Below are 21,377 nucleotides of genomic sequence, written 5' to 3'. Positions count from 1 at the left end.
TGCTGTATTCCATCCTCTACCAGTTCTCTGTTCCCTCCCCACGACTGTCAAATTCTGTGCCCACTGAGCAACATCAGTCTTCATTAGGCTGTTCCATACAAACCCCTTTAGGGTTTTTTTCCTAAAAATTTTTGTGTACTTCTGCAAACTTTGAGGTTCCCCCAAATCTGCTGATGCATCCCTCTTGTGTCAGGGGATGGAGCCGTTTAGAGAGAAAGACTTATCCTCCATGAATTGCCCATCCTTTTTAGAAGTCATCTAAGCTTGTTGCCATCACTGCAAGTGTCTCAAATTTGTTGTGGTCCTATTCTGCAGAGTTCTTAGAATAATGGTCAATATTTAATAATGTGTTATTTCTCCATTGGTGGGTTTGCGGTTTTGTTTTGTTGTTGTTGTTTTGCTAATAATCTGCTGGCAATTTTTGAATGCCATAAACTAGATGATTTATTGCCCATTTTATGCAATTTTATGGCAGAAACTTTTAGAGGACCAGAGACGGCTTAAACGTGAGCAAGAAGAGGCTGATATTGCAGCTAGAAGGCACACAGGGGTCATTCCTACGCACCATCAATTTATCACTAATGAGCGGTTTGGGGACCTCCTAATTGTAGACGATACAGCAAAAAGGAAATCTGGGTCAGAGGTCTGTTGTGGTTGCCTCAATCTGCTGCTTGACCCAATTCATATTTGCCTCTCATAGCATTGTGCTTTTAGGCCAACATTAGCTATCCAAGGTGTTGATTTTTATTTTTCCCATTCACGCTTGACATAGACACTGCTTTTGACCTTTGACCTTGTTAAAATGAGTTAATAGCTCTATAGAAAGCTGTATATGTTAAAGCATGCCTGCTGAGGATTGCTAGTGCGCAACTGTGATGCATGCCTTTAAAATACCAGTTACTTTAATAACAAATCAGAAGGCATTTGCTTCATCTTTTGCAACACAGAATGCTACATTCTCTCTTTGTCTGTGCCTTCTGCTTATGAACTTCATTGTCTTGTTTGATCCTGACCATGTGACTCTTTTGTAATGGATTAAACACTAGATGGCACTGCTCTTTCTCTTCTTTGTTATGATTCTTCATGTCGGACCAAAAACAACAGCAATGATATCTCAGGCGCTCAGCACATTTTATTTGTTTCTTGAAAAGGCAAAAGAGACAAAAGGAGGGGGGAGTTATTTTTTCAAAGATTTATATTTCTCGAACCTGATGGGCCCTGGCTGCAACCTTATGACTTGGCCCCACCGTAGCACTGTTGTGTTGCATTCAGTGATCAATAATTCTAAAATCCTTATGGTGTAATACTTTTATTAGGCCAACTCAAAGATCACAAAAAATGTACAAACTTCTGTGTTCTCCAGAAAAAAAATGGTGACTGGATGTCGTAGTCAGGATGTCTGCATGGTCAGAGTCTTAAGACTATATGAAGTTGCAGCCATTCAAATTGGGTTCTGCCAGGTGATGTGATGGTTTCAGGGAAGATGAAAGTCTCAGGCAATTGTAGATCCTCCTTTTTAGAAAATATAAAATCCAGTTGTTAACTCAAAACTGTCTCCATCTTGGGCAAACCAGACCAATACAGCTACCTTGGTTTTTCCCTATGATTCTGGGGGACTTCCTAACCTCCCTTCTTTACTCGTATGTGATAGAAATTTGGCTTTAAAAAATGTTTGGTGATCCTTTAAGATAAGATGCCATGCCTGGGAATAAGTTACTGGGAATAAGTTACTGACTGTGATTTTGTTTATTGCTATTTTTAATTTCTAGCAGAATTTCACAAGAAATATAAAAAAATATTGGAACATTCTGATAAGCCAGTTAAGAGTCCTGAAAGTTGTTACACGCTCATCACACACTTTGCTTTAGAACAGGTATTAGGGACATGGGGGTACCAGTGTTAATCTGGAGGATGTGTGTGCATGTTTCCTTGGGTGCAGTCCATGAGGTAATGTAAAATTGCCAACATCCACCCTGCCCTTCTCCAGACTAAAAATATTCTTTATTCTTCCCTCAGAGCAAAGAAGGCATTTTAACTAGTTTCTCCCTCCTCCCTTTTGTCTCTTTTCTGCCTATCAGTAACAGAAAACTGATCATTCCTGCCCAGCTGGCTGCCAGGGGGTGCCTCCATACTCCTTGTTGTCTAGCTCTTCCAGGCTTGCTGATCAAAAGGGAGTTTCAGTCTAAATTTTGTAGATCACATCTGTCACTGGAGTCATTGTCATATGTGGTAGGGTTTTCAGAGGTAATCTTTTGCTACACAGAGTGGATTGCAGCCTCTGTATCAAATCCCTATAATCTGCTTAAAATAATCTTCTTAGGTATAGACTAAAAATAGTTTTTCGGAGACTTGGAAGCAGTATTGAAAAGCTGTCATTGCCCATGGAACATTTGTGTGTCCCACCATGGCTTTTGATCAAACTGATTTTGCAGGTTTTTGTAGTTCTCGAAAAGCTAAAAAGGGCACTTGAAAGGCCTATTTCTCATCTTTTGGTTTTCATTTATCACAGAAAGAAGGATTTTGCCACTGGTTGTTCAGGGATTGTGATAGGATAGTTCATATTCCCAGATCCGAGGTTGGACACAGTGCTCCAAACTCGGAGCTGGGAATTGGAGCTCTCACACACACACACACACACACACACACACCCCGCAGCCAGCATTGAAGGAAACATGCCAGCTGCCTCTCTGAGGTTGGGAATGCAACCTTGGAGAGGGGGAAAAGGGGGCATTTTGGTGGACAGGGAGGGGAGGAGACTGGAGAGGCCAGGATACAAGCTATCCTGGAGCTTCTCCAGCCTCCTCCCCTCCCCCTCCAAGACACTTTTGCTAGACTGTCCTCTGCTGCTCCTCCTGCTCTGCATAGGATGACTGTAAGCCTTTGAGTTCGGAGGCTTACAATCATCACAATAGGATTACACCCTAAGAGTCCAAAATACCTGAATCAATGTTTGCCCTCCACCCTACATTTTGTATGGCTGGGATTTCTATACCATTTCAGACTATGTGCTGAGGACTTCCTAATTATTTTCAATGTGCTATTTTCAACCCTTAGATGAAGGCTGCCAGAGTGAAGTTTGACTTTAAAGCCCAGACACTAAAGTGAGTATAAATGGTCAGTTGTTTCCCTCTCCTGTGACAGGCTTTGGTTCTTAAACCATCTCTGTCCAACAGGGTTTTCAAAGCAATATACAATTTAAAACGATACAACAAAATCACAACAACAAATAAAAGCAGAAACTGAACCTTCTTTAAAACAAACCAGAGAACAACATGTCTGCAACCTGACATCCCTTGGGAGGAAGTTCCATAGTTGGAGAGCTGCTACAGAAAAGCCCCTGTCTCATGTACTCACCAGCTGGCCTCTTGGGAGACACAGTTTTAATATTGGATTAAGACTGCAGATTACAGGTATATGGGAGGAGGCAGTCTTTCAGATATCCTGGCCCCAAACCGTTTACAGCTTTATAGGTCAAAACCACCACCCTGAATTCAACTCAGAAATGAATTGGAAGTAGGTATGCTGGAGAAATCCGCTGTGGACTCCAGTTAGGCCAGATTCCCAAGAACATGACCTGTGGAGTCCACAGCAGAATGGCCCCCCTTATCTGCACGCAGGATACAGTGCTTGCTTCTACATAAATTGTGGTCGTAAAGCACTTCTATGTAAATTATGGCCACAATTTACTTAGAGGTAAGCGCTTTATGGCCGCAAATGGTGTAAATATGCAAATTACGGCCGTAATTTTCCCACGATAGGCTAATGGCAGTCGTCATTCGCATATCTTGCCTTTTTTAAAGCCAGAAAGTTGCCCTGGAAAATCCGTAGTTGATTGATTGATTGATTATTTATTTATTTATTTCATTTTTATACTGCCCAATAGCTGAGGCTGTCTGGACAGTTCACAAAATTAAAACCATAAAAATACAACAGAAAATACAATATAAAAAATAATAGATTAAAACTACAGAATAAAAAGACAACCAGAGTAAAACTATCAGCAGTGCAGATATTTAAAACACAATAGCAGATTTAAGACAGCAGAGCTAAAAAACTGGAATGTTAAAATGCTAAAATTGCCTGGGAAAATAAAAAGGTCTTCACCTGGCACTGGAAAGAGTATAACGTAGGCACCAGGTGAACCTCTCTAGGGAGTTTTTTCCACAACTGGGGTGCCACAGCAGAAAATGCCCTTTTCTTGGTAGCCACTTGCCTTACCTCGTTTGGCAGGGGCTCCTGGAGAAGGACCCAATGATGTGCTCCCATTAGTTATTGCACAGTATCCAGAGCAGCATTCACGTACTCTCCAGGTGCTTTGGACTACAACTCCCATCATCCCTGACTTGGCCCTGCTGACTGGGGCTGATTCAGAGGAAGCAAATCTGCTGTAGAGAAATTAAATTTTCCAGTGCACATATTACAGTATTTGTTACTGGAGAAACGTGTGCTTTTGCCCCAAGTTAGTACAAAGAAGAATATGGCTCTCTCACCTTATAGGGACATTATGATCACCTGCATGCCTGCCCTTTCTTTAATGTCTCCCTCAAAATATAAAATGAGAAGGGTGAATAAACATACTCTACAGAGAACCTTGGGGACACTAGGAGGTTTACTTTGGCTTGACATTATTTGCCTTCCACTTTCGGCTCATTTTATAACGTGTTCATCCTTGATTTGGGGAAGAAAGGCATAGTGTAATGTAGGAATCAGTCCTGATGTCCACCTCCCTTTTGGAAGGCCCAATACTGTTCACTTTCTGCTGTGCAACAACATGCAAGTATCATCCCTTTGTGTTTCCCGCTTCCTGGGTCCTTCATCAGATACAAATGAAAGGGGTCCTTAGAAAAGAGTCGTTTTGATAACTGGAAGATGCTCTAAGTAGGATATAGGTGTTGTTTATCATGAATTGAGAACACATCTCTTATGCTATAGCAATGCTTAGAATCTATACTAAATCGCCATGCCTTCCAGGCACAGCTCAAGGTGCTAGTTTAATCTGTAAAGCTCTACATAACTTGAGATTTATGTCACTCCAGTTGCTTCCACACTAGTCCTTTACTCTGGAATTGCCATCCTTTTTTTCACTCGCTTTTTACGAAATATTCAGATTGCAATATTTTCAGCCTATTGCATTTAATTGTTTCCATGTTTCCTCCTGTATTTTTTCAGACCTAATTTGTGGTGATTTTTTTGTTCATAATTTTTGGCTCTCTAGGTCTGGAACTGACTCTTTTAGGATGTTTGCCAGAACTTAAATATAGGAAAAATCTGATAAAATGTATTTAATTCAATCAGACATTTAGCACTTAGGGATAGGTATGTTAGTTGTATGTTGTTTAATCTATATTTTAATATTTATATTTAAAATGGGTGTTAATACACCTTTCTCCAAAGCAATTAGCACAAAATCTGTATGTTGTTAACAGGGAACTCCCACTGCAAAAAGGCGATATCGTTTACATTTATAAGCAGATTGATCAGAATTGGTATGAAGGAGAACACCATGGCAGAGTGGGCATCTTCCCACGATCATACATAGAGGTACTTGTCTTATTGTTAAGATACATTGGGTCAAAGCTGTGAGTCTTTCTTGGGGTCCTTACATCTGCCTTTTATTTGTTTTTATAGCTACTTCCCCCCACAGAAAAAGCACAGCCTAAGAAAACCTCACAGCTGCAAGTTCTGGAATATGGAGATGCAGTTGCCAAATTCAATTTCATTGGGGACACTCAAGTGGAACTGTCCTTCAGAAAGGTACAGATCATGGATTCTGTAAACCAGTGTTTCAAAGGTTCTTTCAGACAAGGATTTCTGGATGTGGTTTAATGAAATTTTATCCGAGTCAGTTTTATTATTCTCAAAGAATTAGACACATTCTTGAAGAATAGTTCTATCAACAGCTGTTAGCCTAATAATTAATTGAAAACCGGATTGGATCCAGATTTAGTCGTGCGTAGATTACACTAAATTATGATTAACTTAAGTCCCATTGATTTCAGTGGGTCTACTTTATGTATGACTAAATTTGGATCCAATTTGGTTCAGAGGCAGCATTGACATACCTACGTAACAGAACTAGTGATGCTGCTGAAACATGTCTGTCTTAGCCTGAAAATACAAACCTTAGTGGATCATAATGCTCCTATCACATAACAAGGCAAGGACTATACATACCTCCAAACATTATTTGGCTCAGATTTTAATGAGAGACAAATTGTAGTAGAGGTTGTGGCATTGGCAAGAAGCCACCCCTGCTGCGCACCATTCCAGGTTCGGCAACCTGTGCTGCATCACAAAAAATTATACAAATCGTGGCCGTGCACATAGCACGCACAGGGGCAGGAGAAGAAGCCATGATGGCTTCTTTTTCCCCTGCAATCGATCCAAATGCAGCCAATCTCTTTTCCCAGAGGACCCTGGGAACTGTAGTTCTCTGATGCAAGCTAGGTGTCACTAACAGAGAACTTTCCACACCCATCCCAAACTGTAGTTCCCAGGATTCCAACTAAGGGGAAGTCATGACAGTTACATGACAGCTATAGTGCAGATATGCCCTCTGAGTACCAGATGCTGTGATAAATTAAAAGAGAGTGGTCAACTCCTTTGTGCCCACATTGTGAGCTTCCCACAGTTGGCTGCTATTGGAAACAAACATTGGACTATGTGGACATTGGTCTCATCCAGTTCTTACTGTGTCTCAGAAGAAACGTATTTTCTGTTGGAGGGCTACAGCAACTTTGTATTTTCTAGTTTGTACATAATCTTGTTTGAAATGTTTAGCTGTATAACTGTAGCAAAAGGCTGGATCTTTGCCCCACCTTTCATCTGAAGTTTATGCATGTAGCGTATACTGAAATATAAGGACTGCAAAACTATCAGGAGTGGTAGTTTGTCTGGATTACTTTATCAACACTAAATGTATGATCTTGTGCATATGATGCACTTTCACCCCATGTTCTACTTCCTCATTGGATCCATTGGCCTGGGATGTATTAAGTACCAAAGCTTTATTCCAGTATTGGAGCCCTGTATGTTTCATCACATTTTAGCCACTAGTCCAGAACCTGAGCAGCTTTATTCTGCAGTCTCTGAAAGCAAACCAGGTAGCTTGTAACTCTGATTAAAATGGGAGATAATGTATCAAACACATTTTAGCAGATTCATGTAGTACAGGTAGAATAAACTGAACACACACAAGCAGCCTCTGTATATGAGCAGCAGAGGAGAAAAGTCTTTCTGAAAATCTTGAGCCTAAACTAGTGAATCTGATCTGTCCAATGATATTTTCCTGCAGGGTGAGAGGATCACACTGATTCGGCAAGTGGATGAGAACTGGTATGAAGGAAAAATCCTAGGCACCAATTGCCAAGGCATCTTCCCCATCACGTATGTTGACATACTTAAGCAGCCTGTGCTGAAGAACACCCTAGACTGTGCAAGCCTACCACTCTCTCACTCGCTGAACCGCAGCCTGACAACTTCCCCACAGGTATCTACAAGAGATGGACTTGCACAACTGCTTCTAGGGGATGGTGCACATAATTCAGAGAAAAACCATTTTTAGAAAATAAGTTTTAAAAAAAATAATGGGCCTCTGCTGCAGAAGAAGGGGTAGCCTTGTGCTGTTCTGTTGTTTAATGAATTGGTCATGTAGTAAAGCAGGTCAGCTCTTTATTGAACCATACTCGTACCTTTAGAAGTAGTTCCCAAACTGCATGAGCATGGATGGAAAGAGCTCAGTGTCTAGCTCAGCACACAATTTCTATTCGAGCAACACTGGTTTTGCTCATACAAGGCAGTAGGTTTTGGATTTTAAGAGGTGCTTCCTGAGGTGCTACAAAGACCCTGGAAAACAGTGATTGAAAATACAGCAAAATAAACAAGCATGGACATGTATCTCTTTTGACAGGAGAAGGACTTCCATGCCTCGGAAAATATATTATATGTCCATACCCCTAGACTACAGCTGTGCGTGGAGTTAGGCTGCTTAAACTCGTTGAAGGCAATGAGATTAATGAAGCCTAACTTTGGTAGCATTGTGGCCTTGGTCCTAACAATATAACGCAATACTGCATTGTGAAATTAGAACTCACGATCGCTAGACCTCTGGGAGCAGGTGGGTGTTCCCATTGATTTTTTATGGGCTTCAGATCTAATTATTATTTATCAAAAAGACCTTTCTTCAGCATCAAGACCCAGAGATCCAGAATCTGCCTTGTACAAAATATATCCCACTTGGCATGGTTCAGAGATCTGGCTTGAGGCAACATTTGGCAGGCTGAACCACCCTTCAGCATGTGGCATGTTTTTAATGGCGACTTTGGAGACGATACATACATACATACATACATACATACAAATGCAAAGCCAGAAGAGGGGGGAATGAAAAACAAAATTAAGAAACAGGTTCTGAAAAGAGACTTCTTATGCTAACAGACATATCTGCTGAAGAATTCTCTGTCTGTTAAAAAAGAGAGAGAGAGAAAAAGCAGTGTCTGTGACTCTAGTGGGGCAACTTGCTGGGGATGTATGTTAGAAAAATACTGGCTAATTCTGTGTGAAACAAGATCAGAATTTCTAGAATTCAGGTGAGGCTGGAAAATGCGAGTAGCCTCATCTGTGCCCTTAAGAGATGGGCTGGATCAGATGCAGAGTCTATCTTGTTCAGCATCCTGCTTTCCATACTGGCCAGGCATGAAGGCCTTCTCCCATTTTCTCCCCCAGTAACTTGTATTCAGTGGCATACTCTGAACATGGAGGTTCCATATGACTAATAACCAGTGATAGACCTATCCTCCATCTAAGCTGGGGCTGCACAACTGTTTTTTTGCGTCAGGGGCCACGTTAGGTGCTGTGAATCCTATCGGGGGCTGAATGAGAAAAGCTGCCATGTCCAGAACAAAAAGGAGGCCTTTCAAGAGCAAAAAGGGGTTCCCCCTACCCCACCTGTATTTAAATCCAACTTATATTTTATCCCCCTTCATTCCTACTCAATTTATCCTACTTTATAAAGTTCATCCCATCCCATCCAGTTTATAGGGTGCCCCCCCATCCCACCCTGTATTTAAAATCCTGCTTAAATTTTAGTAAACATTTATTTACCTTCAGTGTTAATATAGCCCTCTTGGCAGGAGCAGCAGTGACTTTTGGCAGGTTGATAGGCTGCTCAGCAACACTATGTCATACACTATGGTTTCTGCCATAGGGTCCCTGCTTTCCAAGGCATCGCAGGAAGTAAACAAAGAACTAATAAGGAAGCGTTCTCAGAGTGCTGGAGAACATTAATAACACAGAGAATGAACAGGGAAATATTTATATTGGTGGTGGTGGCAGCAGGGGATTTAAAAGGAAGGTCCCTTTTTATCACTTGGAGGGGCAAAATCCCGTCTTCCTTTATTACTCTAGGGTGCAGTTCATCTGTCCGTGGAGATGTGAACTCATTCAAAGTAATTAGGTGGTCATTGACCATATGCCTATCAATCTCAAGCTGCAATCCTGCCCCTTCAGCGTGTACTTTGCCTTTGCCAGGGGGCTCATAGACCCTCTTTCGGGAGAAGACTGAGCCAAAGTAGAAACTGAGCACTTCTGCATTTCCCTTGTCATCTGTTATAATTTTGCCATCATTTAATAGTTGAACCACCATTTCTTTCTTTTGTCTTTTACTATGCATGTATCTGAAGAAAGCCTTTTTGTTGCTTTTAGCCTCCCTCACTAACCTCAGCTCGTTCTCAGCTTTAGCCTTCCTGACGCCATCCCTGCAGTTCTTTGCTACCTGCCTGTACTCTTCCTTTGTAGCTTGGCCTTCCTTCCACTTCCTATATATGTCCTGTTTTGTCAGGAATCTCTTGGAGGGGCCATGTTTTGCAGAATTTGTCTCCCAACAAATATCGGGGAAATGGAAGGAAATTACTACTAGATCATGCTTCCTTGAAACATTGGATATTTGCTTTTCAAAAGTTTCATCGTCGTCTTCTCCTTGATTGGGTGGCTGGTAGTAGACTCCAACAACCAGGTTCTTTTTATTCTTTTCTCCATTTATTTTAACCCAGATGCTCTTGCTGGGTTCTACCAAGCTCATCCTCCTGTATTTCTGTGCAGAGATATGTATTTTTAATATATAGTGCAACTCCACCTCCCTTTCTGTTCCTCCTGTTCTTTTTGAACAAGTTATATCCTTCACCTGCTGTATTCCAGTCATGGGAGTCATCCCACCAAGTTTCAGTTACACCTGTCAAGTCATAATTTCCCTCCCGTATTAAGGGTTCAAGTTCGTTCTGTTTGTTTCCCATACTCTGGGCATTAGTATATTGAAATCGAAGACCATGTGCTTTATAGCTGGCTTTCTTCCTATGTGTTTCTCAAGACTATTATTGGGCGCCATTAGAGCTGTTCTTTCTGTTGTGTTGCATGAGCCTTCATCCACTGTTACCCCCAACTTTACATCTCCCTCCCCTGTAGGATTCAGGTTAAAGCCCTCCTGATGAAGTTCTTCATGCTGTGGCTAAACACATTCTTCCCAGCCTTTGTGAGGTGCAACCCTCCCTTGCCAGCAGTCCATCTTCCAGGAAGTATAGCCAGAACAGTCCATCTTCCAGGAAGTATAGACCAGTATAGAAGTGGTCCCAGAATCCAAATCTCTCATCAGCACCACCTTCGTAGTCAGTCATTCATCTGGAGTATTTTTCTTTCCCTTTCTGTCCTTCTTCTAATTACTGGAAGGATTGATGAGAAAACTATCTGGGCCCCAAAGTTCTTGAGTTTCCTTCCCAAAGCTTCAAAGTCTGATGTGATTTCTTCGTAGCTCTGCTTGGCGGTATCATTTCTTCCCACATGGATGAGAAGAAAGGGATACCTGTCAGTGGGCTTTATGAGTGTAGGCAACCCTTCAGTCACATCTCTAATCCGTCCTCCTGGGAGACCGCATACTTGGCAAGTCCATGAGTCTTCACGACATACTTGGGTTTCAATCCCACGCAGCAAGGAGTCTCCCACGACTACTACTCTTCTCTTCCTGTTGTTGTAGGCCTTGGTTTCATCACCTCTGCTTGACTGACCTTCAGCCTCTTGCTCTCTCTCATGCAGGGTCCCCTGTAATTCTTCCTCTGCAGGCTGTCCTCCAATCTCATCCTCAAGTACCTGGAAACAGTTCCATAGCTCCACTGGTCTGGAATGGCTTCTAGTTCTTCTGCTCCTGTCACCCTTTTCCAAGGAGTATCCTCTACTTCATTTTTCCTCACCTCACCATTTTCCTCTTCTGCCTCAGCTTGCTGTTTCTGTTCTAGTTTCTGTTCTTCACTTTGCTGCTGTAGTTCTACCATTCTGTCCAAGAACTTTTCGTCTTCTCTTATTCCCTGGGGGGTCGCCACTCGCCACTCCAGTCCTCTTACTTTTTCTTCCAACAGTGTGATCAACTTGCACTTGTTACATGTGTAGGCCATATTGTTCTCAGGAGAGAAAACAAACATTGCACAGACCTTGCAGGTCAGCAAAAATGGAGAGCCTTTTCCTTCCATTGTCTCTATTCCCTTTTTGTTTCTAGCTTTCTGATTGTACTGGGATAGCCTATGCTTCTGGTGGTCCTGAGTCCAAGCAGATGTTGAACATTACACCAAAGATCTGCAATACCTACCATTGATACCTACCAAGACCTGCCTCGCAAACTGGTGGGCTTACTACTTCTACAGATCCCACCCCTTTCTGGACCATGGGAAGCCATTTCCTTAGACTTCATCACTGACCTGCCTCCATCAGAAAGAAATGATGGAGGCAGATCAGTTGTGGTAGATTTGTTCTAAAAAAATGGCCCATTTTGTTCTGTGCACAGGGACCCCTCAACCAAAGGGAACGCTCATTTGTTTATATATAACATTTTCCATCTACATGACTGACCAGAAAGTATTGGATTGAGGTCCTCAGATCAAGCACAGTTCTGGCAGACCTTGTTCAAACTCCTAGAGATAAAACTCCACCTCTCCACAGCATATGACTCTCAGTTGTATGGGCAGATGGAATGGAGTGATGCTACTCGAGAGCAATACCTTTGATGTTATGTAAATCACCAATTGGACAGTTAGGTGGAGCTGCAATCCCTGGCTGAATTCTCATAAGTATTCCCAGCACTCCTCCACCCACCAGATGCCTTTCTTTGATAATTATGGATATCGTCCTCAGTTCTTTCCCACAATCTCCTTGCCTTCCTCCATCCTGGCCACCAACCAAGTTCTCCAATTGCTTCAGGCCGTATACCTGCACTCACATGAGCATCTCAATCATGCCAAACAATCCTATAAACATTCCATGGATACAAAGTGGCAACCAGGACCTGCTTTGTAGGTTGGAGATCAGGTATGGCCAGCCAAGCCAGAAACTGGATTCCTGCTTCACAGGACCCTTTCCCATAGTAGCACTGTCCCCTATCATCTGCAGTTTCCAAATATGTTTGGAAATTCATCCAGTTTTCCATCATTGACTCCTCTGTACTGGACCATCCTTTCCATGACCGAGACCCCTCCACCTCCAGTGATATTGGAAAGCAAAGAAAAATATGAAGTGGCCTGCATTTTGGACTCCTGCGCTCACCATGGCCTCCAGTACCTTATAGATGAGAAGGGATAAGGCTCTGGAGAACAGTCGTGGGAAAATGTACTGAACATCCATGCCACTATCCTGGTCCACCAATTCCATCGCCACTACCCAAAGAAACTGGGGTCTCCAAATTGTTAGGGGGAACATGGGGGAATAATGTCCTGCCTACTCTGAAGGACTCCTCTGGAGGAGAATGACTGGGAGCCTTCATCACAGAGGAGCTTCCTTTGTCTGGGGAACTTAAGGAAGATCAAGGGTATCCTAGGCCATCAGGAGAGACAGACATTGACCCTAACCCTCACAACATAGCCCCACTCTTTGAGGCAGACACAGAGCAGCCACCTAGCCCCAGAGAGTGCAAGGATCAAAAGGTCAAGGCTCAGTCAGCTGCCAGATGCAAAAGGCCTGCCTGAGGAATAAAGCCTCCTTTGAAGTAAAAGTATACACATGAGAAAGCTCTGCTCATGAGTAGACCTTTCCTGGGGTGGCACTAATGACCTGCAGCTCTGGGCTGGGCTTTGAAGGTTCAGGCTTAAAAGCCTTCAGTTCCAGATACTAGGTACATTTTACTTCAAAAGGTCACATTTTACTTCAAAAGAGGAAACTTCTCTGAAATGGTAAAAGTTATTGCATGCAGAAATAGGAAGTTCCATGCATTCAAGGCCAATATTTTAAAATATAAACTAACTACAAACTTGTTACTTAATAGGAATTATTTATTTAAAAAGCTCCAGAAGGGCAGTGAGCTCTGTGCGGGAAGTGTGGACTCTCTCTCTTGTGCTTTCTGTGCACCATGAGCAGTAAATGTGAAGAAGGGTAAATATGTGATAAGGCAGAAACAGAATACTGCGCTGTGCTAATCAACACATATGTGACAGTTTGGAGGTGGGTCTAGAACACTGGTGGGGCCCTGGAACACTGGATCTTGGGCTGCAGCCGAATTAATATTGCCTTGGGCGTAGAAAATCAGGTCTGCCACTGATTCCTCATAAAGCCAGGAAGTGGGGGTTTAACGTGCTGGAGTTTCCCCCACCTCCTCTCCTTAGCTGTTATTTTGGCTGTTTTTCTCTTAGAAGGGCTCCAAGACTAGAAGTAATATTCACCAAAAGAAACATAACTAAACAAAAGCTGTTTCAGGTAGAAAAGCACAGGCAGGGGGAGGATGCAGCCTCCCTCCTGCCCATCCATACAGCACTGTAAGTCTCCCCACTTCCCTGTTTCTAGGGAATGAGCAGGAGTGAGGTTGTGTCCTACTATGTCATGTTTAGTTGCACCCTTACTGAACTGGTTAGAGCTTGCATAGATCTTAATCAATGCACAGAACACGAGAACACTTGTTTCAGTTACTGTATTTCTGAACTTTTGAAACAGCAACCTGGTTACTTTTCTGTGTTGAGCCATGCCCTAGCCTTTTCACTTTTCTTCACATTCTCATGCTGTATACCCTTTAAGTTTTTTATATAACCTTTTCTTTCTGTCTGTCTGTCTGTCTGTCTGTCTTATTTTGTTTTCTTCAAGTCTCACAGTTCTGAGCTACTTTTCACACCAACTCCTCCACCATTACCCTTCATGCAACCAACCATGTCTCCTGAGTTGCAGGCTCTCACCTCAGAATGGATTTCCCTGACTTTGGGAGCATCCTGTAGCCACACTCCAGCCATAACCCCTCCTTTGCCACCTCTTCCTGTCCTTGATGCTTCTCTCTGTAATATTGATTATCGCATTCCCTCAGTGGTGACCAGCCCCTCACCTTCCATTAGCCTTCACCATTCTAACATCTCAACTCCCACATCTACAATTTCCCCACTGCCTTCTTCCCCTTCTGAGCCTCAGTCATCTGCTCAAAATGTGAATCTGACCACTGTGCAATGTGAAGAAAAGATTGTTAGCTCCCCTTCCAACATAAGCTCTTGTAATTCGCCTTACTCTGTAGTTGACAGTCCCAGCAGTTTCCTCTCAGAGCTCAGCGATGTCACTAAGCACCAACAGAAGTTCCAGAATTGCAGAGGAGTCAGTCGAAGCATTGACAGGGAGGACTGCATTACAGCCAACAAAGATTGCAGTGGCATTCCTGAGATCTGTAGAGTGAAGTGCCTGTCAGTGCTGGACAAATATGCTAGACCACAAAAGAAATCTCTTCACACCTTTGAGGAGAGCAAGCTGTATCAGGAGCAGGGAGATGGCCTCAAGAAAAGGGACATGTGCAATTATAAGGAAGTTGAACAGAGGGAGAATCAAAGCAGGGTTATTAAGGTACTTTTTCTGCATGTTTTGTACTCCTCCAGTTTACAGTGTGTGTGTGGCGGGTGGGAGGTATGTCAAATACTACTGGCCTTGGCTATATCTGGGTGTAGCTGATAACTAACTTTTTTTTCGAGCTTGATAGTGGAATTTATTGGTTTGAAAGATCAAGGTGGCTGTAGTAAACTTTTAAGCAAGGTGTTAGATTCCTACTCAGGTCACCCAGCCTGGAAACCAGAGAAAGTGTGATTTGGCTCTGTTAACAATAGAACCCCCAAAATAGTATCTCCTCCAAACATATGCCAATATTCTGTGCTGTTTTGTGTCACAAATCATGAATTTTGTTGAGCCACCCACAAGTGTGTACCGATACATAAAATGCGAGTTTGTAGTACACACACACAAAAAACAACATTGTCATATCACCTCCAAACCCGTGCCAACATTCTGTGCTAGTTTTGTGCTGTTTTGTGCCACAAACCTTGAGTTTTTGTGCTTCCACCAAAAGCATGAAAATGACATACCCTTTAGATGGGGCCTGGCAAATGCTAAAAAAATACACATTCTCATGTTACCTCCAAACCTATGCCAAAGTTTTGTTCTGTTTTGTGCCGCCTCACACAAGTGTTTACTGATACATCAAATTTCTGAACTAAGTAGTCCCAAATGCTGTAACCTTTCCTCATAGGGGAGTTGCTCCAGCCTCTTGATCATTTTAGTTACCCTTTTCTGCACCTTTTCCATACTAGCAGTTTGACTAGCAGGCCTCCCTTGGCCTAATGGACCCACCACAACTGTTTTGCCTTAACAATCATTCTAAGTGAACACTTAAACTGAACAGTGTCTAGATTTATCCAAAACTCAGTTTTATTTATGTCAGAGAGTTAGTTATGAAAAATGTAAAACCAAAGCTATCTCATCTCTCTCCCCTTCACTCCAGACAGAAATCTCAACCCGCAACTTCATTTGGGTCTAATATGAGCCCTAGAAGGCCCAGGGGATGCTTACAGGGTGAGAGGAGCATGTGTCCTTTCTACAGTATGTGTGTGTGTCCATGGGGGAAGGCTTTTTATTTTTTTTAGAGTAGAGCAGAGCTTTCTTCCTTTATCTTTCTAGGTGAGTCACTGGATGGAAAGAAATCTGCTGTCACACAAGAGGTGTTAGGGCTCAAAGCTTTGCAAGGCACTTTGTCTGGATACAGTAGCGCTCTGCTCATGATCAGGAACACTCTCTTCTCCAGGCAATTTTCAAAGAGAAGACTCAACTGATGTGCATTTGAGAGAGAGAGAGAGAAAGAGAGAGAGAGAGTCCATAATTTGAAGCAGTGGACAGGGGAGAGAGAGAAAAGGAATCCCCAGGGCTTACAGAGATGCATACAGACACACATTTTTGCAACCCCGAGAATGTGATCAGCTCTTTATGAATGCTTTACAAAGATTGCAGATTTGTATATATGTACATTTTTTTTACATGTATTAGATTTTATGTGTGTTCATAGAATGATTTTCTGGATGACAGCTCACTGTCAATCAGTCCCTCTTTATTTCAATCGAATGACCAGAATAACACAATAATCAACATAAAACATGTTGGCCAATAACAAGAAATAAGACTATATATGTATAAAACCAAAAAAATTATAAAATGTTTAGACATTTCAGAAAAGTTTTAAACATTTCAAAGAATATAGATTTAGATAAGATATAGATATAGATATATATTTACTGAGTGAGTTGAGTGAATTCTTACAGGATTTTGCTTGCTCCTTCAAAAAATTTGGCAGCAATAAGAGTAATGGATGCTTTTTTTTATCAGAGAGAAATAAAAGGACAGAAATAGAAGGACATAAAATGCATCCGAGCATCCTGGCAATTTAGATAAAATGGGATTGATAAAAGTTTTACGAATGTCACGATAAAAGAGACAGTACAGAAGAACACGGGTCACTGTTTCAATCTCTCCTGAATTACAGGGACACTTCCGTTCGTAGTAGGGAGTTTTGCGGAATCTGCCTTCCAAGACAGCTGAGGGGAGGGAATTGAGACAGGCCAATGTAAAAGCTCTGCGGTACTTCTGGACTGAGAGTGAATAGAAGTAATATGCTGGTTTGTGAAGTCGAAGTGCAGTATCAATTACAGTGGAATTTGAGGTTAGACTTAAGTCAACTGGATATTCAATATCTGCAAGCTTTGCTCTGGCGTTCTTATACCCCAGAGAGATCAAATAACTAGGGGAGAGTCCATGACACAGAAGCTTTTGACATAAAACTTTAGTCCAGAAAGATTGAGATATATCCTGAAAGATTAATGGAGCTAGGCCTGCTAGGGAAAAAAATTAACTTTAGCCAACTTCTAGTCTCAAAGCAGCAATGGAAACACAGCAGGGCACCTGGGGAATAGCCCTCAGAAATTTTGATTGTACTGCTTCCACAGGGGCAAAACTGGGATAGGGGCCAAGTTGTGCACCATACAAGTGTTGGGCTAATGATTTGGCCACAAACAGCTTTACTGCTGCTGGTACGGAAGAAATTTAAAATAGCAGTGGCACTTCTTTGGGCTGTCTGGGTGGCATATTCTGCATGCGCCTTCTGGCTGCCATTGGCTTGGAAAACAACACCCAGGTATTTAAAGGTTTTTGCCTGCTCAATCTTATGGCCATTAACACTCCAACCGTATGTCCTCGATCTTTTGGCAAAGACAATGACCTTTGTCTTCTGATAATTTATTTGCAGATGTTCATCATGACAATATTTGGCTAGGGCCCACAAGGCTCTCTTCAAGCCGATAGGTGACTGAGACAGGATTACGGCATCAACAGCATAAAGTAGCACTGATAGGTGTCTATCAGCTAGCTTGGGAGGGTGGATATCAAGACGGTCAAGAGCTTTAGCTAATGAATTTATGTAAAAGTTAAACAACAGAGTAGCAACTATGCAACCTTGCTTTACACCTTTGAATGTTGAAACAGGGCTAGACAACAGATCTGCCGGGTTGCATCTGATTTTTAAAGTGGTGCTTTCATGTAACTTGTACATAAGAAGTAGTAAGCGGCAATCCACCGAAGTAGCCTCAAGTTTATGCCAAAGTTTATCTCTGGAGATGGAATCAAAGGCAGATTTAAGATCTACAAAAGCTGCGAACAGGGAAATTTTAAGTTTATTAATGTGTTTCTCCACAAGATGTTGAAGGATTAAAGCTTGGCCATAGTGGATCAGCCTGATCTGAAGCCAGCCTGTTCATGAGCCAGAATGTTTTCATGTTCCATCCAAGTTCGAAATTTCCAATAGAAGTGCCTGGCATATAGCTTGCTAAAAATGGTAAGTAAACTGACTGGGCGGTAATTGGGTCATCTTTCCTTCCCTTTTTAAAGATGGGGATGAAGATAGCCAAGCCCCAGTCTGGAGGAATATGGGCAGTTCAATCTATGTATGTGAAGAGAGTAGCTAGAATAGGAGCCCACCAATCAATATTTCTTTTGATTAGCTCTGGAGGTATATAGTCGCAGCCAGGAGCCTTGCCAGGTTTTAGTTGGTTTACCAGATCAGTGATCTCAGAGATTGAGACAGGAGGCCATTCAATAAGGGGTCCTGAGATACATTCCATCTGGAAAGTAGGTGCCTCCTCTTCTGTATATAATGCACGAAAATGTGTCTCCCATATCTCAGAAGAGATATGACAGTCCAAACGTGTTGGACCACAGGTAGGAAGCAGTGTAGCCAAGTGCCAGAAGGAGGCCGTATCTTTGGACCTCACAGCATGAGTGAGTTGTTCCCACCCTGCTTTTTGAGCACACTCCTTTTTGGCCTTAAGCAGGGTTTTATAGCGTTTTTTGTGTGATATTAAATCAGCCAATGAGACTGCTAAGGGGTTCTCTTTGTAGGCCCTGAATTTAGCAATCAGGCCTTTCTTAGCACAAATGCAGTCCTGGTCAAACCAGCTCTTAGATCTGAACTGGGTAGTCTGGTGCTTCCCCAGGGATTTAACTGTTAAATGAGCCTTTAATTCATTGATCAAAATCTCATAAACATCTAAAATTCTAGAGTTTGCGCCTGTTGTGAGAATGGAAGAACGAATCTTGTGGAAATAATCAGCGTTTCAGAACTTTGTAATGGACTTATCCACCTTCTCAGTCCATATGATCTTAGTGGTTCTGATATCAGCCTCAATGTTAGGCTGAAAACCAGCAATGACACGCATATGGCACTCAAGGGGCTTTAGGACTAAGGTCAAGGGAAGATGACTGCTGTCAAGTCGATTGTCTATCACCAAATGATCCACAAGTTTTAACAGGTTACGTGAGGAAATCAGGTAATCGATAGCACTCATCCTAGTATCTGACCAAAATGTGCATTCTCCCAGGATGTCGCCAGTAAGACTTCCCTTTAGAATACATAAATCCAAACGGAATGACATTTGGGCCAGGCATAGTCCAGCATAACTGCAGATAGTATCTTTTGAAAGGCAGGAGTTTGTAGGAAAGGAAGTCGGCCTTTCAGGAGGACAGAGATGATGGTGAGCGTAAAGGACAATGTCGTCTGGTCCCAGTCTGGCATTAAAATCACCCCCAATAAGTACTTGTGTAATCTGGGTGGTTAATATCAGATTTCCAGTATACAATTCTAGATCTTGCCATAGTGTGTTAATCTGTGAACGGAGTCATTGAGGAAGATTTGTTCAAGAGTAACATATTAGACTGATTGAATTTAATTATTATTGCAATTGCAAACTGATTAAGAGAGGGAAGATTAGTCAATGACGTGCGAAGCCATGTAGAGACAAAAATGCCTAGGCCACCCCTAGGCTGTCCCTTCTTATCACTAGGGGAGGTGTGAAGTTGGTAGCCAATGAAACCATTTAGTTCTATATCATCCAGAGGCCAGGTCTCTTGTAACATCAAAATGTCAAATTTAGAGATGTAATTTATAAAGGAATCATCACTGCTCTTGTTTTTCCACCCTGCAATATTCCATGAAAGCACAGAAAAAAATTTGTTGAGAGGTCGGCAGTCAATCTGAGCGTTCAGGAGAAGACTTCATAGTGGGGATTAGCCTCCCTGAAAATTCTGTAATGATTTCTGTAATGACATGTTCAGCCAAGAGATGATCTTTTGAACCAATGCTCTGCAGGACATACAAGGGAGTTGTAGTCTGAGACTGCATCATAGGGGACAGCACCTCCACGTGATTTAGCTGTATGTTGTCTTCGATCGTCATCGGTTGGAGAATAGAAAGGGAAGGACCAGGACTATCCTTAGATCCTTGTAAATCACTTCTGGAAGGAAGCCTACTATGCAGGCATGGTTTAACTGGTTGAAGTGAGGTGGCATCCAAGCAAGTAGATAACAGAGAGGCAGCCGAAAAGTTGTGTGGAGTTAGGTTTTCATCACTTGCAGGGGACGATAGTGACGGTCGTTCCATTTGATGTATCATCATTTGCAGGGGACAATAGTGACGGTCACATTTGATGTATCAATGAGTCTGAGGCCCTTGCTGCTTTCTGTGCTACAGGACACTTGTAATCCAAGGGAATCATGTTGTTGAAAGAGGCCAGATCTGTTGGCTGAAAATCTGCCTGAGGCTGTGAGGTTGCTGCCCCACTTGAAGTCCTGGTTTGAAAAACAGTTTGTTCATCAACAGAAGTGCTTAGATTTACTAAGTCCTGTTGTAGAAAGTGCTCTCATAGTGGTTCCGCAATAGTACATAGAGAGGCTGAACTGGCTTTTAATTCCTTCCATTTAGCGTTAAAGTCAGTGAAACATAATAAATCCTTCTAGGGCTGTTCTGAACCCCAGATGGATCAGAGCAAGGCAAATTATTCTGGCAGTTTGACAAAACTGCCAAAGGTTGGTCAGCAGAGAGCCCAAGATTAGCTGTTGAATAGCCCAAGGTCATTTCCATAGGTTCCTTATCAGCAGAGTGCTTTAGATGTGGAGCATGACATAGTAGAAGAGGCTGGATGGCTGTATTGTGAAAAACTCTCACAGGAGTAATGTGGAATCCTGCCAAAAAAGTTGTCATTTTAAAAAGCATAAGAGGAATAACAGCTTGTCTAAAAGTAAGTAGCAGTCTTTTCTGACTTGGTTTTGCTGGGAGCCAGTCTATAGAAAGAACAGCTCACTATCCTTTTGCCCATCAAAGGACATTCCTTCATCTTGAAGAAAAGAATGCTGTATCACTTGAGTAGCAGCTGCACATTACAAAGGATTCTGAGCATTTTTCAGTAGTTTGAGGGATACTTTATAACCATAACAAAGGATCTCCCCTTTCCAGGTTATGGTATGAGGAGAAGGCTAACATAAGAGCCATGCTGGATCACACAAAGGTCCATCTAGTCCAGCATTCTGTTCACACACTGGCCAACCAGCTGCCTGTGGGAAACCCACAAGCAGGACATATGTGCAACAGCACCCTCCTGGTCATGTTCCCCAGCAACTGGTGTACGTAGGCATACTGCCTCTGACACTGGACGTAGCATATAGCGATCAGGACTAGTAACCACTGATAACCTTATCTTCTGTGTATCTGTCTAATCCCCTTTTAAAGCCATCCAAAT

The 21,377-nt window shown here is 42.3% G+C and overlaps 1 protein-coding gene across 2 annotated transcripts in view; it reads left to right on the top strand.

Annotated features, from left to right (window-relative positions):
* SORBS1 (sorbin and SH3 domain containing 1) overlaps nt 1-21,377 on the top strand; it is a 328,324-nt gene that overhangs the window by 289,462 nt on the left and 17,485 nt on the right. Inside the window, exons 24-29 of one of the 2 annotated variants that reach the window (XM_084845127.1) lie at nt 476-643; nt 3,055-3,101; nt 5,427-5,541; nt 5,629-5,754; nt 7,295-7,489; nt 14,104-14,878. In XM_084845127.1, coding sequence (XP_084701253.1) covers nt 476-643; nt 3,055-3,101; nt 5,427-5,541; nt 5,629-5,754; nt 7,295-7,489; nt 14,104-14,878 — 1,426 coding nt within the window. The remainder of the gene's footprint in view (nt 1-475; nt 644-3,054; nt 3,102-5,426; nt 5,542-5,628; nt 5,755-7,294; nt 7,490-14,103; nt 14,879-21,377) is intronic. The other variant, XM_084845126.1, reaches the window with a different exon arrangement.

Source organism: Heloderma suspectum, chromosome 3, assembly GCF_057233095.1.
Source record: "Heloderma suspectum isolate Gila_16-S chromosome 3, 16-S_ref, whole genome shotgun sequence".
Lineage (NCBI taxonomy): Eukaryota > Metazoa > Chordata > Lepidosauria > Squamata > Helodermatidae > Heloderma > Heloderma suspectum.
Note: the sequence above shows the minus strand (reverse complement) of the source record. Positions and strands in the feature narration are given on the sequence as shown.